The sequence below is a fragment of the Pongo abelii genome, chromosome 5, assembly GCF_028885655.2.
Source record: "Pongo abelii isolate AG06213 chromosome 5, NHGRI_mPonAbe1-v2.0_pri, whole genome shotgun sequence".
Classification (NCBI taxonomy): Eukaryota; Metazoa; Chordata; class Mammalia; order Primates; family Hominidae; genus Pongo; species Pongo abelii.
The window spans coordinates 138,034,961-138,052,036 of NC_071990.2; the positions used below are offsets into that span (position 1 = coordinate 138,034,961).

At 40.1% G+C, this 17,076-nt stretch overlaps 1 protein-coding gene across 5 annotated transcripts in view; it reads right to left on the reverse strand.

Moving 5' to 3' along the window:
• MAP7 (microtubule associated protein 7) overlaps positions 1-17,076 on the reverse strand; it is a 204,769-nt gene that overhangs the window by 173,145 nt on the left and 14,548 nt on the right. For 2 of the 5 annotated variants that reach the window (XM_054556901.2, XM_054556900.2), the window contains exon 1: positions 7,532-7,679. The exons of 2 other annotated variants lie outside the window; for them this stretch is intronic. In XM_054556901.2, coding sequence (XP_054412876.2) covers positions 7,532-7,664 — 133 coding nt within the window. In that variant the 5' untranslated portion in view covers positions 7,665-7,679. 5 annotated transcript variants of the gene reach the window in all.

Below are 17,076 nucleotides of genomic sequence, written 5' to 3' on the forward strand. Positions count from 1 at the left end.
TTGGAATCTAGAAAGATTCTATGAGAATTTTCTTATTAACAAACCATTGCTGGGCAGATAGCCTGAAAAACAGGACCCGCATTTTACAGTTGGCATAAATGTCAAATGATGCTCTGGTAAATATTTCAAACAGTGCCTTATGTCCATCTGTGACACACTTTGGGCCTCAGCATCTGGGTCTGGGGTATAATGGGGTATGACTTATCTTCTGAAATTGGCAAATCTCGAACATAAACTTAACATAACATATGGAAGGTGCAACATAAAGTGGGTTTTTCCTAAATGTCTAGATGATCTGAGAATTAAGATGGAGTCTCTCAGTAAAATCACCTTCATTGCTGTTGAGTTTCTGCTAAATGAAAAACATAGTCAAGGTGCCTGGAGCCACCTGGAGAATTTCTGTAATAAACGAATTAAAGTTGCTCTTGGAGACACACAGATGTTAATGGAAATGGACATTCAATTCAAACTCAGACTATAATCTTTTAATAAATAATATCTAAGAGTTCTCAGCTGGGAGGCTCTAAGTAAATACTTAATTGTGTTTGGTTCCTATGATTGGAGGAGTCAGCTCTTTTAGCTCCATCAATTATAGCTCTGGAAACAGGCACACAGTTTTTCAGCCTTTTAGTTTTATATAGCAAGCAAATTACACTTTATATTGTACCTCACTATACAAAAACTTTGGTTTTACACAGGTTAAATCATGTTCCTCTCGTACACAGTAACGCATGTGGTAATTTCTACTTCTATAACACATAATGCCTGGGGAACAGCTGTATTCATTTATTCAAATAGTTACAGAGAATCCAATGAGTACAAGACATACATTAGATGATGTGATCCTTGCTCCATACCCTATTATTTTTATATAAACATTTTGAATAAAATATTACATTTAAGATCTCTTCAGCAAATAAAAGTTTATGCCAATGAATTTGACCTCAAGATTTCCTCCTCAAAATAAGCATCTTTGATACCATTGTTCTAAAATATATTTTTGCTTCCCTAGCTGTTAAATTTGACAGCTAAAACCATTTGCCTAGCCCTAAAATGCCACACATAAGGACACTGGGAAAAGACAACAGTGCAAGCCTTACAGAATAAAAGAGAAAAAGAAACAAGGAAATGTATGAGAATGATTCTATAGAGGCATTCACATTTCTTATTCTAAGACTCCTCTTAGAAAACAAAAAGATTCATGACTTAGAAAAGGACATTACAGTTGCTAGATCATCACGTATACGATAGGAATATAAATGGTAAACGCTAGATTATATTTCATTTGGAAACCTTAACTGGAGGAAATTCTACCTTTACAGTGGAAAAGCCAAAAGAAGAGAAGTCACTGCAGGCTCCAGAAATACACATTTTAACAAAGTGGGGGTGGGGGAGTACAGTTTCTCAGAACCACTGTGTCCTGATCTCAAGGAGAAGTTGTATTTCTTTACAATTTAATCTATGATTAGCTAACAAAAGGGACAGAAAGCATTATTAACCTTAATATTCACAAAGTGGTCAATTAATAGAACCTTGTAACTATATACCTTCGTTTTTCCACCAAAGAAAAATGAATAGCATGACAGAAAACAACAAAACAGGGCTGGGTGCAGTGGCTCATTCCTGCAATCCCAGCACTTTGGGAGATCAAGGTGTGGGGATCACTTGAGCCCAGGAGTTGGAGACCAGCCTAGGCAACAAAGTGAGACCTCTACAAAATTAAAAGAAAAAAAAACAGCCAAGTGTGGTGGTATGCACCTCTAGTTGCAAGCTACTTGGAAGGCTGAGGAGGATCACTTGAGCTCAGGAGTTCAAAGCTGCAGTGAGCCATGATCATACCACTGCACTTCAGCTTGGAAGACAGAGCAAGAGTTTGCCTCAAAAAAAAAAAAAAAAAAAAAAAAAAAAGGGAGGAGCAGGAGGAGGAGAAGAAGACAAAAACAAAGAGATAATCTCTGGTATACTAATAGACAAATGCAGTTTCATGGAGAGCAATATGATTAATGTATCAAACACAGAATTGTCTCTTTCCAAGTAGTTACCTTGAAAGGACAATTCTAATGCTACCAACATTTCTTAGAATTCCTATATTATGAAGACCTTCAGAGTCTGTGAAAGTTATTTTAAGTGTTAAGTTTACCTTTGTTTCATAATGTTCCATTTACTCTGAAAGGTACAGGGTATAAAGAGGAGTGAGTCCTGGCCCTTACAAAGCTTACAGTGTCAAGAAGGACATGGGTGTGTGCATGGATGATTTCATTACACTGAAGTAAGTCAGTACAGGACTTATAGTGTGGAAGGAGCACAGTGAGGGGCTGCCCTTTGTGCCAGGAATGAGGAGGCTGGGAGCGAGAGAGAAGGTTTTCTGCAGATGGCACCCAAGGAAAGTCTGGAGAAGATGCCATGTGATCTGATTCTACAGAGTAAGTCAGAGTTATCCAAATGAGGAAGCAAGATGAGGAAAATGCACAGATGAGCATGAGTAGGACACAGAGGCATGCAAGAACATGACGGAGCAGGCAAATGCAACAAGCACTTTGGTGCTGCTGGAGCACAAAGTGCAAAGAGTGGCAGGAAAGAGGATGGAGAAGGAAAAAGGGACCAGCTGGTAGGTAGTCTAGGTGCCATGCTAAGGGGCTTGGACTATTCCTTAGGTCAGAGGTCACAAAAGCAATGACTACGCTAATGTAGATAACTGATGCAGGCCATGTAATGCATATTCTAGAAGAGGGGCACTGGAGCACGCATGACCCATCTATAGTATATGGTGACAGCTGCTGCTTAGCTCCAGCTGATGACTGCTGTGAAGAAAGAGGACAAGGGTGGCTATGTCTTCCAATTTTTCAAGGGAAGCTGAAATCCAGATTATGAAAAAATTAGTTTCTAAATGTTGACTCATAAACACCTGCAGGGGACAAATAAACATAGCTATAGACTAAATATGGCTCCAAGACTCCTAGTCAAGACCTCTGTTTCACTGAGAAGTTTATTTCTAACAGGCAGATATTTCCATTGGAAAGATGTCATAGTGGCACGCTATGGAGGATGGGTTGGAAAGAGGAAAGACTGAAAGCAGGAAAACCATGATCCACCTAGAGAGTTATGAGTCTTTCATCTTTTGAGGGAGATGATAATTTTGATAAAATCAAGTAAAAGTCGTTTAGAGTCAAGTCTCATGAGTAAATTTAGTATTAGATCTGGACATCAATCAGGTTTTATACAAAAACAACATAGGAGTATAAAGTCAATCAGACGACTGCTTTAGGCAGTTCACAGAATGTGTCAGGAGGCCACTACAAAGCAGAAGTTGTAAAATGTATTGTGTAATAGTCATGAAGCCTCTAGAAGTGTCTATCCACAGGTAAACATTGTGTGGATGTCTAGCTTCTATAATGACATTTAAAAGACTCTTTGCCCATTATTCTGTGCTCCCGCCTTTAAGGTCTGTGTAAGCTTCCAACCTCAGCCAGACATTTGGGGTGGGATAGGAGTCTATATCCCTTAAACGCTCTGTTTCAGATTAAAATCTTGAGGCTAATGGCTTCACAGTTGGCACACACTTAACATTTCCGCCACTCTCATCCTCTCCCTTTCCTGACTTCAATTTATACTCTTGCATTATTTGTACACATTTTTCTTCCTCCACTTCTGTGAGCAGAAACCATGTCAATTATCTTTGCATTACTTCCACAAAACTCCAGCAGAGTAATCTGCCACAGAGTGAGCATTTAACAAATGCTGGTTTAGGAGGAAACTGCCTTATTACTTAATAATCACTGTGCTCAGCAAAATTCACCGTCTAAGGCAGGTTTGCCTTGAGACCTATCCAAGGGCATTTAGTTACTGCAGCACCTAAACAGTTTCTCCTAAGCCAGTCCTGAAGTCAGCATTACAAGGAGGCTTGAGGTTCTGAGGTATAAGAGCATCAGCATAAGCCCAGCTCGCTCCCAGTGATTATTTAATTACTGTGGTAATAACAGTCAGGTATGTAAAACATTACACTCCTACTGATCACATGGAAGAGTAATCACTCCTTCAAGAATTATGTAGTCTGCCATCTAAACAAACTATTGTCACCCCACCAGATAACTATGAAGCCACCATAGAAGGTCAGATGTTAATCTCCACATTCACTCTTACTGAGTTATTTGATGATTGCCCAACAGTATGGTACCTGAAAAGATGGTACTCATCATTAGCCAGGATAATCCTGCACAGAAACATTCAACTCATCAAATTTAGATGGAAAACTTCTTTATTACTGGTAGAAAAAAGATACTAAGCATGAAAACCAGGTTTGGGTATGGTTGGCAGATGAGGCCGTGGGGTGGGAAAAGAAAAGTTTCTGATTGTGTATCGCAAGTCACACACAAAAAATAATCTGTATGTCATCTTGCTATGATGCTTTGGGAATAATCAATTTAGAAAATAAGAGATGGTCAAGCACCGTGGCTCATGCCTGTAATCCCAGCCCTTTGGGAGGCCAAGGTGGGAGGATCACTTGAAGACAGGAGTTCAAAATCACCTGGACAACATAGCAAGATCCTATACCTACAAAAAGCTTTTTAAAAAATTAGTTGGGTGTGGTGGCATGTGCCTGTAATTCCAGCTATTAAGGAGGTTGAGGCAGGGGGATCACTTGAGCCTCAACCTGAGGAGTTGGAGGCTGCAGTGAGCTATGATCATGCCATTGGACTCCAGCTTGAGTAACAGGGCAAGACCCTGTCTCTAAAGAAAAAATAAAAAGAAAAAGAAAAAAAATAAAGAGTCCATTAAAAGGTGCAACAAATGATACAGGCAACCAGTGACTAGTAATAATAATAATCAGAACAGTGCAACAACATTTAAGTGGAAAAGGTAAAATGAAACTGTCTACACATCCAGGTTTCTGTGTTCTCATGCAGTAAAGAGGCTGTCTGCTCCTTGATGTTCTTCTTAATAACCACATTCATTTCAGGACCCAACCATATCCAACACCAGGAAGCAGTAAGGACGAACGAACCAGAGAAGACACAAATTCAGAACGTAACAGCGCTACAGACCAGAATTGTGTTGTCCAATAAGGTAGTCACATGTGGCTATTTAACTAAAATTTTGTTTCTCAGTTCACTAGCTATATTTCAAGCTCTGCAGCTGTGGCTATTGTATTGGACAGTGCATATACAGAACATTTCCATCATTTTCCATGGAACAAAGCTGGACTACAAAGTGAATATTCCTATTGTTAAGATGGACCCAATGAAAAATTCAGTCTAAGTCAATAGTGTTATTCATTGAGCATAATTAGAGATATCCACGGTTATCTGGTTATTTTATTGAATGTGTCATAGAGACAACTGGTGATCCACAGAAAGTTTGGACATCCTTATCAGCACAGGATTTTTTCTCCCAGTCTTCCTCCAATACCTGCCCTTGCCCTCCCCACCACTATGGGCAGGGATAGAAAGAAAAATGGTAGGGGGTCAGAAACTCCTCGATTAAGTCTCTCTTATCCAAGAAGCTGCATAAATTGCCAAAAATAAGTAGGTTTTTAGAAGCATCTTCTTTCCTCCCCTTTCTCTTCCTTTTTAAAAAAATACTAAAAGACAACTAAACAAAAACAACAACAGGAGACAGGAAGAGGTATTCAAGAAAATTATTAAGAAGAGGGCAGGGCGCGGTGGCTCACGTCTGTAATCCCAGCACTTTGGGAGGCTGAGGTGGGCGGATCACAAGGTCAGGAGTTTGAGACCAGCCTGGCCAATAATGGTGAAACCCCGTCTCTACTAAAAATACAAAAAAAATTAGCTGGGCATGGTGGCGGGTGCCTGTAATCCCAGCTACTCAGGAGGCTGAGGCAGGAGAATTGCTTGAACCTGGGAGGCAGAGGTTGCAGTGAGCTGAGATTGCGCCACTGCACTCCAGCCTGGGCAACAGAGCAAGACTCTATCCTCAAAGAAAAGAAAAGAAAATTATTAAGAATAAAATGGATGGCTATCCTAAGTTACTGTCCAAGACATCCAAGGAAAAGTACCACAAATCAAGAATGTTTCCAAAAATACCGCATGAGAACAATTCAACAAATCTACATTAATTTTAAAAGTTACCAACTTTTCAGAGGCAAAATGATTTGCTGCTAAAAATTTAAAGTCCTGAGTTTTCATCCAGAGCAACACACTCTGGTTCAATGATATAATTCACAGGCAAATAAAAGAATCACATTAAGTCACCCTCCAGTCACAGCATCATTTGATTTCTGAGGTCATTTGGTTCTCAGACAGGAGCCAGGTCTGATAGTAAATAAAAATCAACTACAGTAGTAAGATTCTACTTATTAGAACTTCCCTGTGTACCGTCTCATAAAAATGAAGTAATATGCTTTTGGATTTAACGTAGACAGTTTCAATTATATTTAAGAAAAGCAAAGTAAGGTTCATTCGAGAAACAGGAAAAAGAAAACGAGGAGTCATCAGACACTGGATTCTATTTAACACTCTTCACTTTATCATTGCTTAAATATTTGCTTTCTACTTTGTCATGCTACCCCTCTGCATCACAGAAGAAAATTTGATATCTCAGTGACAGAATAATTTAAGCGCAAGCTAAAAATTAATCAGCACATAAAAGCAAGAAAACTCATAACCCATCTGTTTAAGAACAGCTTATATATTTTGGGGAAGGGGAAGCAAGACTTAGGATGCTGGAAAACGTAAAACACAGGCCTTAAGGCCCCTTTTTCAAAAATGTCTGATGTTGCTGTCTCTGGCTGATAATTACAGCCCTGGGAGGGCAGCTGTGAGACAATGCTGACAATGATGCAGTACACAGGCTCTCAAGAAGCTGGCAAGCTGCTGCTACCTTTCATACCGTGAAAGAACTACACAAGGGTCAGACTTCCCTTTTCTGTAACCTGTGCATTTCAACTGCCATACACGCATTCAGTTATCATCAAAAGTTATACAACCTCATGATCTCCTCCCTGCTCCCTAGCTTCACCCTCCACATTCGCCCTCAATGTTTGCTGTGCTCCTCTTGACTCTCGGCATTTTAGTAGGCATTTTAGTATAGAAAGGGAAGTGACATTTTGACTCTCTGCCTAGAAAAGGCTGCACTCTTGAGTCACTTTAACTCATCCTTTAAAGCACAAACTCACTTCATTAAAATAAGCAAAAATTATCTGAGGCACCTAAGGAAGGTGGGGAGATGTTCATTTAAACCTTGATAACTCAGTATTTCCTCCTCTTGATGAAGACAGAGTGACTGGTCACTGTTGAAGTGAGCATGGGAAAAATTAAAGATCTCCAGGCCAAGAAAGTAGCTTAAGTCAAAAAAGGCAACTGATCTGAAATATACCAAATCTACAAAAACTGTTTCCAATTTCATGCATACACAATCCTACAGAGGGTATAAACACTACCAGCAAACCGTGCTAGGAGGTCACAAGCACTCCCCAGAGCATGCACAAGCAGCACAGTTTATAAAATGTTCTATGGGCAGTGTGGGAGACAAGGGCTGGATCTGGCTCCGACCAAAGGGTGGAGCTAATGCATACCTTTTGGTCTTCTGGAATTTCCATTCTTTTGCGGTTCGTCTTCCTCATTAATGGTGAATAAACCAAGAGGAATTGGCCTTGCATTGGTCTTCTTCAGTCTCTCATGTCGGAGAGCTGTAGCTGATCCAGGCATACCGCTGCTACTTGTTTTTTTTTTTTTTTTAATTGCGATTATATTAAAAATATATGCTTATGTAATTGCAGCTCCCAGGAAGCTGCTAGTTCCTAAGCTGCCTGTTCATTTGAGCACTTGTAATAGATCCCCTATGGGTAAACAGTTTGCAAACAGCTGACAGATAGTACCAGCCACTTGGCAACTGAGGCCCTGCAGTTCCCCTCACCTAGCAGCAGTTTCCCCACCTCCCCTACCAGCCCCCTCCCACTGACTCCCCGACAGGCACATGCGCTGGTGATTGCTCTGGCTCATGCATGCACGCACGCACACACACACACACACACACACACACACACTCCTTCCAGAAAAGCCCTACTAAAGACACACAGGGTCTGATGCCTCCCACCACTGCACAACCTGTTCAATCAGATCCCAGCTTCTTCCTGCTGCAGCACCTTTTCCCAATCTTCTTCCTGCTACCACACAGTAAAATATTCAGCCCACAGCAGAGAGGGAAAAATACGATATGTTGCCGTTAACAGTTGCCCTGACAACCCTAACATATCCTAATCGAGGAGGGCCCAGAGCGGCTCCATCTCCCCAGCTGAGAAGCGGCAGCTTGCAGGATGCTGGGTTCTGGGAACTCACCAGCAGAGGGTTACAGCGTGAGGCTGCTGGGCAGCTCCCTCTTCCTCTCAGCGGCAGAGCAGCAGGATGGGAGGAGAAAGAGTTTTGCTTGCACAAGCAGCAGTAGACTCCTCAGTATGGAGAGAGAGGCCTGAGGAAGAAAGGCTTTTTCTTCTTTTCTGGGCCAGGTTGTCTATCATAACAATGTTTGCAAGCCCCTGGATGAATGAAGGCATGGCTGGTACCCACAGAGCAGCTCACTTTACTTTCCTGACATTCTTACCACCCCAGAGCATGTTTAAGAACAGGGTTGGCAGCACCAGTCATGAGGGCCACCAGTGCCATGTCCCTGAAACCCTCCAGTGAAGACAGGCAACGGAAGAACTATGCTGGCTCCCACCAGAGATCACAACGTGGAGTGTCTCCTCTGCAACTCAAGTTTCAAGGACAGAACCTATACTCGGGAATTCTCCAAAGGAGAAAAACCTGCCTCTATTACACCCAGCACATCCCCCACCCTCAATCCCCACCGCTCTGGGCAGTCGCTACCAGCGGTGCTGAGCAATGCTCAACACTTGACCCAATTTTAGCTCTTTTTTGGATCGTTTTCTTCAAAGCACAGAATCATGTGATTATTGTTTTCTCCTGAAATAAGCTATCTCACTTTAAGACTCTCCACTTCTAGACTGCTTAAAATGTATGCTGTCTCCAAAAAAAATTTACAATAAATGACATTAAAACATGCCAACTGCCAAATTAAGAAAAAACATTGTTTTGCTTTTGTGTTTTAATAAACATCAAGTCTGCTTAGCAAGTCAAAAGCAATCCTCCCACTCCCCAACTACTCCCTTACTTTTTCTCAATACTTAAACCTACTTACCCAAGAGAGGACCCAAGGAAGTCTAAGGCAAGTACAATATGCTCTCTAAATCTCCTGCATGGAACGGTAACTTTGGACAATTCACTTAACTCTCTCAGTGCCTCTGTTTTCTCTGTAAAACTGGGGTGATGACTATCATTTACCTTATGGTATTAGGGTGAGGATTAAATGAGTATAGTGCTAGCAACTTGAAGTGCTTAATAAATACCAACTATTATTATACTTTATAATAGTTTGCTGTAGCTAGTCCATTTTTTGCTTTGTAATTATTTTCAAGGTGTTTCCAGTTCAACTATCAACACTATCAGGAAGTACTTCTTTGTATCTACTCTTATTGTCCAGCATGGTGCTGGGGGATGTACTAAATGGTGAGCAAACCACATGCTGAAAAAAATAAATGAATCTTCAGAACTCTTTCCCTCCACAGGCTGCTGGATTTAATTAAGTTCACATGTATTTAGATCTCCGGCGTGAAGAAACGCAGGAGATTTCAGTTTTAGAGTTTATTTTAAATTGTGTCAATCTGTGCAGTGGGTCTTTGGAATAAAGTAGAATGGAGTTTTGGAGCTGAGTGGGCCTGAGAAAGCAAGTGAGTCAGCATCGTTTTACATGTGAGGAAGCTGAATCTCATGAAGTGAAATTCCTTGCCTAGGTCAAATGTTAGTTGGCAGCAAGTCTACATTAAAATTTAGACCATCTTCCTCTTAGTCCAGTGCTTCTCCTGATGACAAATGTTTGACCCAGATGTTTTAGAATCCTAGATCAATCTCCAACTTATGTGGAGATGGAAGCAAAGGGAGGAGGCATACCTCCAATATTCAAGATCTTATCGTTTAAGAAATAAAAAAATGGATACAAATTGTAAATGTAATATACTTCCATAATTTTCTATTTGTAAACTTTTATTCTTGAATGAGACATGATTTGTTATTTCCTATTATTTTTCTTTAATCAGATGATCAATAAACATAGGTGTAATATACATCAATATCATACTATTTGTGAAATGAAAATATTTTCAAATCCACATTAGCTTCTTTCCTCTACTTCAAGAGAATCAGGTCAGTATTTACAATAGCAAAAGCATAACAAAACAAAAAAGCAAAATAATAACAAAAAAAACCCCACATACAAAATAAGCATACTTGAAACTACCTTTTGGTAAAGAAAATGAAAATCTGTCTTAAGCAAATGACTAATTTCATTTAGAAATGTTTGTCACCCAAATACAGCTTACAGCTTCCAAATAAAGCTAGCTGCTGCTCTAATAACTAACACATTATCTCCACTGAGTCAAGATGCTCTCATCCTGCTGTCTTGTAAATCCTGACCCCAACATCAACTAGCTGCGTCACTGTCACAGAAAAGCAAACAGCGCAAGATCAAATAACAACAATAAAGGATTTTTTTCCTTCCCTTATAAAGGACACATTTTTCACTTAAGACATAAATTCACTTGAGATTAGTTTCTTAAATGTTCACACCCAATCTTTAATGGATATAGTGGTTAGCTCTTGGGGAATTCCAGGAATACTGTGGCTTGATCCCTGTAGGGGTGTGGGTACCATCTTCTCCCAATTCCCTTTTACATTTTGATCCAAACCAAAGGCAAATACGGAAAGGGGTATGGTGAGACCTTAAATTTAAATATCCGCCAAAGTAAAATAAACACTACTCTGAATTCCTGAACTCTTTGAGACGGAGTCTCGCTGTCGCCAGGCTGGAGTGCAGTGGCACAATCTCGGCTCACTGCAACCTCTGCCTCCCGGGTTCAAGTGATTCTCCTGCCTCAGCCTCCTGAGTAGCTGGGATTACAGGCATACACCACCACACCCAGCTAATTTTTTTCCATTTTTAGTAGAGATGGAGTTTCACTATGTTGGCCAGGCTGGTCTTTGACTCCTGACCTCAGGTGATCCACCCACCTTGGCCTCTCAAAGTGCTGGGATTACAGGTATGAGCCACCACGCCCAGCCTCCTGAACTCTTCTCCAGCACTAAGGAGCATTTTCAATTAGATGTGGCACAACTATCCTTGCATATCACATGCAGATACAGAGGCTTAAATCAGTCCCCATGGGAAATGGGCATGCATCCCTCCAATAGTCAGTAAGGTTTTGCAACTACTTTGTTTAAATTGTTAAAGTGATAAATGTTGTATTAATACAGGCTTTGTACAAATTTGAGAGAAATGAGGCACTGTCTAGTGCAAAAGGGTAGATTTTACAACTAGATTGGCTTTATATTGCGTAAAAATATTCTGCGGTATAATTTTAAAATGTATTCACATTTATGGGTAAAAACATTACCACTCAGCTACTATGATTAAAACAGTCCAATAGGCCCCTGAGCAACTGCAGGCCCCACCTGCTTAGTCCACAATAAATTTATGTCTCTTTGTCCTCCTACCCTGACTGGTTGGCATCTCTGGCCTATGTCCAACCTGTGAGTTGGATGAATAAGAAACAGAGTCAAACTTGCTGATCTTTGGGGAAGTAAGCTCATGACTTGGGCCTAGCTGTCACAATGTTATATAAAAGACTAACATGTAGTCACATGCATACACGTACGCACACATAGCGTCAGCTTTCTGTTCACATTTATGCTTCCTAGACTTGTGTGACCATAAAGTTGGAAAACAGCACACTCCATGAATGAATCCAAGAAATCTGCTTAACCAGTGAGAAACATACCTAAAATTTCCCTTTCTAAAAGCCCAGTGAGCTTTACAAAAACATTATTGAAAGAAAAAAGAGCCTAATTTGTACTATTCAACAGCTGTAGCTGAAAACAGAAATTATTACTGCTGGGTTGAATGGCCTGCCACCAGTAAATTACAAGTTCCACGTATGTATAAGTTATTTACTTTTCATCAGGGTCCAGAAGTGCCAAAATTCTTTTCTACATGAACTTCTGAATTACTTGATAAAAGTTAAATGTGCAAAGACTGTCCTCTCCTCTCACGATAATTAGGCTAAGAAATCCAATTTTATAGATTCCAAATGAGGCAAAGAAATCAATCGCTGGGTTCAATAGAAGATTCATACAGATGCCTGGACTGTATTTCTGTAAGTTACCTAATTCACTGAGGGTCTGTGAGCAGTTTAATTTACTGTTTAATTTAGTTTTATTGTTGAGCCACACCGTTAGAAAGATAAGAAAATGAAACTATGGTTCCTTGACTTGCTTTGCTTTAGGAGTAGTAAAATCATGTCAAAGATGCCAGATGGGGTGCTTTGGGGCATGCCATCAGAAAGGATACAGAGCCAAAGGCATAATGTTTTCACCAAACAGAGGCAGTGGGGATCCACCGAAGGGTACTGACAGCTAAATGTGTGATCCAGACAGGCCAGGATGAACTTGCCGTGAGAAAGAGATGGGACAGAGACTAGCTATGTAACTACTTCGTCCAAGTAGAGAAAAGGGATCAAATGGTGGCCATAGGGATAGACGTAAAAACAGGAATATGAGAATCAATCATGTTTGTGTTTTTTTAACAGATACCCCCTAGCAGTGTGAAAAACTTATCCATAGGCTTGAACGTGAATACCAAGATCCTGCAATAGTCCAGATGAAAGATGGAGAAGTGGGCAATGGAAAGAAAGGTAGTTGTGTTTTTATTAAAGATTAATAGGAGAACAAGTGCTTTATATCCATAGATAAAAGAAAGCTAAGAGATGGATAGACTCAGGTCCAAAATGATCTCAAAGAATGAAATAATGAGCTATACTTAGACAGGATACAGCCTATTCAGTTTATTCCCACTGAATAGGCTATATTCTTATCAATTCAGTAGGAATAAACAGCAACACCTCTTTTTATATTTAAAAAAAGTTCAATTGGACAGGTACAAAATGAAGACCTACCCAAGCTGCACCAGAAACAAGGAGAGCACTTGGACAACAAGCTCACTAAACATCATCAGCACATTGAGGAAGTAAAAACCCTAACAGTGTCACAGCGGAATCAGCAGACACCAGCGTACCTAATAGGAGGACAAACGTTCTCTGTTTTCTGGTCCTCATACCACATGGTACACGCAAGATATTTGAAACAGGATGATAAATGAGAACACATTCCGAAGAGAGTGACCTAGGACTTATCATAAATATTCTAGGCCATAATATAGGAGACATAACATAGAAGAAAATAAGACAAGACTCCAGAAGAATAAAATAACAGAATTAAAGGTTAACATATGGAAGAATTTACACTTTTAGTGGAAGTGTAAATTTAGCTCTGGAAGAGAAAACCGGGACCAGTGACTGGAAGTTACCAGAATATAAAAAGTTATGTTTCTTGACATTGAAGATAGCTGTGCACAAACACTGATCTGGGATGATGATGTTGGATTAATGCACTGTTTACAGGTTGGATTTTTTTTTTTTTTTTTTTTTTGGATCTCCAGAGCTGCTTCTGATCCTGAGATTCCATGACTTGATGCAAATGGAAAGTCGAGTTACATAACCAAGAGAGAACACTCAGGCAGAGGGAAAAAGCAAGGCTGAGATAAAGTCCTCTCCTTTGCTGTACCTGTGCACATACTTACTCACATGGCTTCATTTTGTAAGCAACTCTGCATTTCATGATTTTACTTATTCAACTGATGGCCCCGAGGTTTTAGCCTTAAATGCTAAATCACAGAAACAACTGAACCTTCTCCAGGTGTTTGGGTTAGAAGAGGACGACACTACTCTGATCTCCACACCTGCAGCTTCCAGACTTCCCGCATTCTCTCACCCACAATGTAATGAAAACCTACTGATATACACGCCTGTAATCCCAGCACTTTGGGAGGCCAAGGCGGGTGAATCACCTGAGGTCGAGAGTTCGGGACCAGCCTGACCAACACGGAGAAACGCCATCTCTACTAAAAATACAAAATTAGCCGGGCATGGTGGCGCATGACTGTAATCTCAGCTACTCAGAAGGCTGAGGCAGGAGAATCGCTTGAACCCGGGAGGCGGAGGTTGCGGTGAGCCAAGATCGCGCCATTGCACTACAGCCTGGGCAACAAGAGCGAAAATCTGTCTAAAACAACAACAGAAAAACCTACTGATAAAAATGAATAAGAGAGTTTTCCCCTCAATGAGCCAATTTGTTATAGGTGGATCCCTATAGCTATGTGACTTGAAAGATGAAATCTAAAAGTTTGTGAATGAAGAGCGATACTAAAGAACAGCAAACCAATTCAGTATATGACTTTACGGGCATTTTAAGGATAGTGATAGCACTGAGTCTTTAGGACAGCAATGCATTGGACAGGTGAAGAACATTCATTTCAGAATGTTTTAAAACTTTTCCTCAATCCCATCTGTGTTAGTCTGTTTTGTGTTGCTATAAATACCTGAGACTGGATAATTTATAAATAAAAGTTTTATTTTGGCTCACAGTTCTGCAGACTGTACGAGGAGCACAGTGCTGATATTTGCTTCTGTTGAGGGCTCAGGACACTTACAGAAGGAGAAAGGGGAACAGGTGTGTCACATGGCAAGAGAGGGAGCAAGACAGATGTCAGGCTCATTTAAACAACCAGCTCTCACATGAATGAACAGAATGAAAACTTACTCATTACCATGAGAGGAGTACCAAGCCATTCCTAAGATCGGCTCCCACAGCCCAAACATATCCCACTAGGTCAGCCTATAACACTGGATGTCATATTTCAACATGAAACCATATCTAAACCGTATCACCGTCCTTTGCTACTTTGCCACTCCTTCCATTTCTTTCTCCTAAAACGCCCTGAAATTAAAAGACATCCATTTTTTTTTTACTGAAAGTTTAATATCCTGTTTTTACCTTAAAAAATCAGGAAAGATTAATTTTTAAATTTTATCTCTTAAATAATTAAAATGATTTGTACGATTCCGGGTAAAAACTGTTAATTTTCTTCCTGAGGGTCAGTGTATCAATGAGGGTTCTTCCAGGAAATAGAACCAATAGCATTTTCGGTTGTATCTCTGGAGAGAAATATATTATATATAAAGACCTATTTTAAGGAATAATGGCTACTGCCACTGTGGGGGCAAACAAGTGTGAAATCTGTGCAGCAGGCTGGCAGGCTCAAAACTCAAGCAGGATTTCCACGTCACAGCCTTAAGGCAGACTTCCTCCTTCTTCTTCCTCCTTCTTCTTTCCCAGGCCTTCACCTGATTGGATTTGGCCCACCCAATAGCCAGGATAATCCCCTTTACTTAAAGTCAACTGATTGTAAATGTTAATCATAGTTACAAAATACCTTCCCAGCAACATCTAATGTTTGGGCTGAGCCCAGCTGACACTTAAAATTACCTAACAGTCAGGGACCTCAGAGAGATTAAGATACTCCATTCCCACATTCAAGTCAACATGCTGTGAACGAAAGCATGCCATTCAAAAGTCAAAGGTTTATGTATCAATGATCATAATCTTCATTGAATAGGATGGATTCTATTTACTCAGACAATTTTCCAATACTGTAATCCTCTATTAATATAATGTTCCTACAGTTGGGGTCAGGACATCTTAGACTTATTAAATCCCTATTTTCACTAATGATCACCCTTTGAGAATCAAGTACTGGTGAGCTTAAAAGCATTATCAAATAAACCCTTTTAATGAGAACTAAGCAGTCTGTTCATCTGAACATTAAATGATTCAAAAGTACAGATATATAGATTACAAAAAATCCTTCTCTATTTTAATGAAGTAACCCCACTTTCTCAATCAGTAGAAACTAAAGTACATAGATACATACAAGGGGATGGAGAGAGGGTTGGATAAAACGCTTTTCATGAGAAAAGCGTAAGGTTTGAGGCATTAACTTTATTTTTTGGTTTATTTATTAACTGAAACCAATTGATACAGTTTGGATGTTTTTGTCCTCCAAATCTCATGTTGAAATGTAACCCCCAATGTTGGAGGTGGGGCCTGGTGGGAGGTGACTGGATCATGGCGGTGCATCCTTCATGAATGGTTTAGCGCCATCCCCGTGGTGATAAGTAAGTTCTCCCTCAGTTAGTTTACATAAGGTCTGGTTGTTTAAAAGTCTGGGACCTCCCCTCACACCACTCTCTTGCCATGTGAATGTGCCTGCTCCCGCTTCACCTTCCACAATGATTGTAGGCTTCCTGGGACCCTTAGCAGAAGCCGAGCAGATGTCAGTGCCATGCTTGTACAGCCTGCAGATCTCTGAGCCAATTAAACCTTTTTTCTTTATAAATTGCCTAGCCTCAGGTGTTTAAGTGACACAAAAAAGGCCTAACACACCAATTCTGACAAAAGAAAAAAAATTACATACAATTCTCCAGCATAGTTCTGAAACCAACCTAGAGGAAGGAAGTGCCTAACAGAAATGCCAAATTATATAATTGGGGTGGGTAAGTTTGAGGCTTGGTCAATTGTTGTTCAGTGAAAGCCACACTGAGAATTGTCAGTAACCAACCAGAACACCAAAAGCCTTTAAGCTAAATTATAAAGATGTAAGTATATTTAGGATTGAGTGACAAGCTTAGAAGCTCTTAAAATTTGTAACAGCTAAACAAAAAATATTCCTAATCCATCAATAACTTTTTAAAAAAAATATGAAGCATTAATTTCCAAGAAGTAGATATTACTAGCAATCCAGCAAGGTTTTTTTTGGTTTTTTTTTTTTAAGATAAATACATCTTCTCTTAGGCTTGACTGACCTAGAGCCATCAAGATTTTAGGGGGCTCTATATGAAAAAATTAACATCTCAAAAAGATTAACAGGTTGGTAAGCACTCAGGGGACACCTACTTCATCTCTAAAAGCCTTTCACTTTTCATATCCATGACCTAAACCCATGGATGGCAGTTTAGGAAGGATTATAATGACAAAGGAGCCTTTTAGCAAACTTCCTAAAACATCCCAAATGACCATTTTGCCTTTTTCATAAAGTGTAATGGCTATACTCCAGACA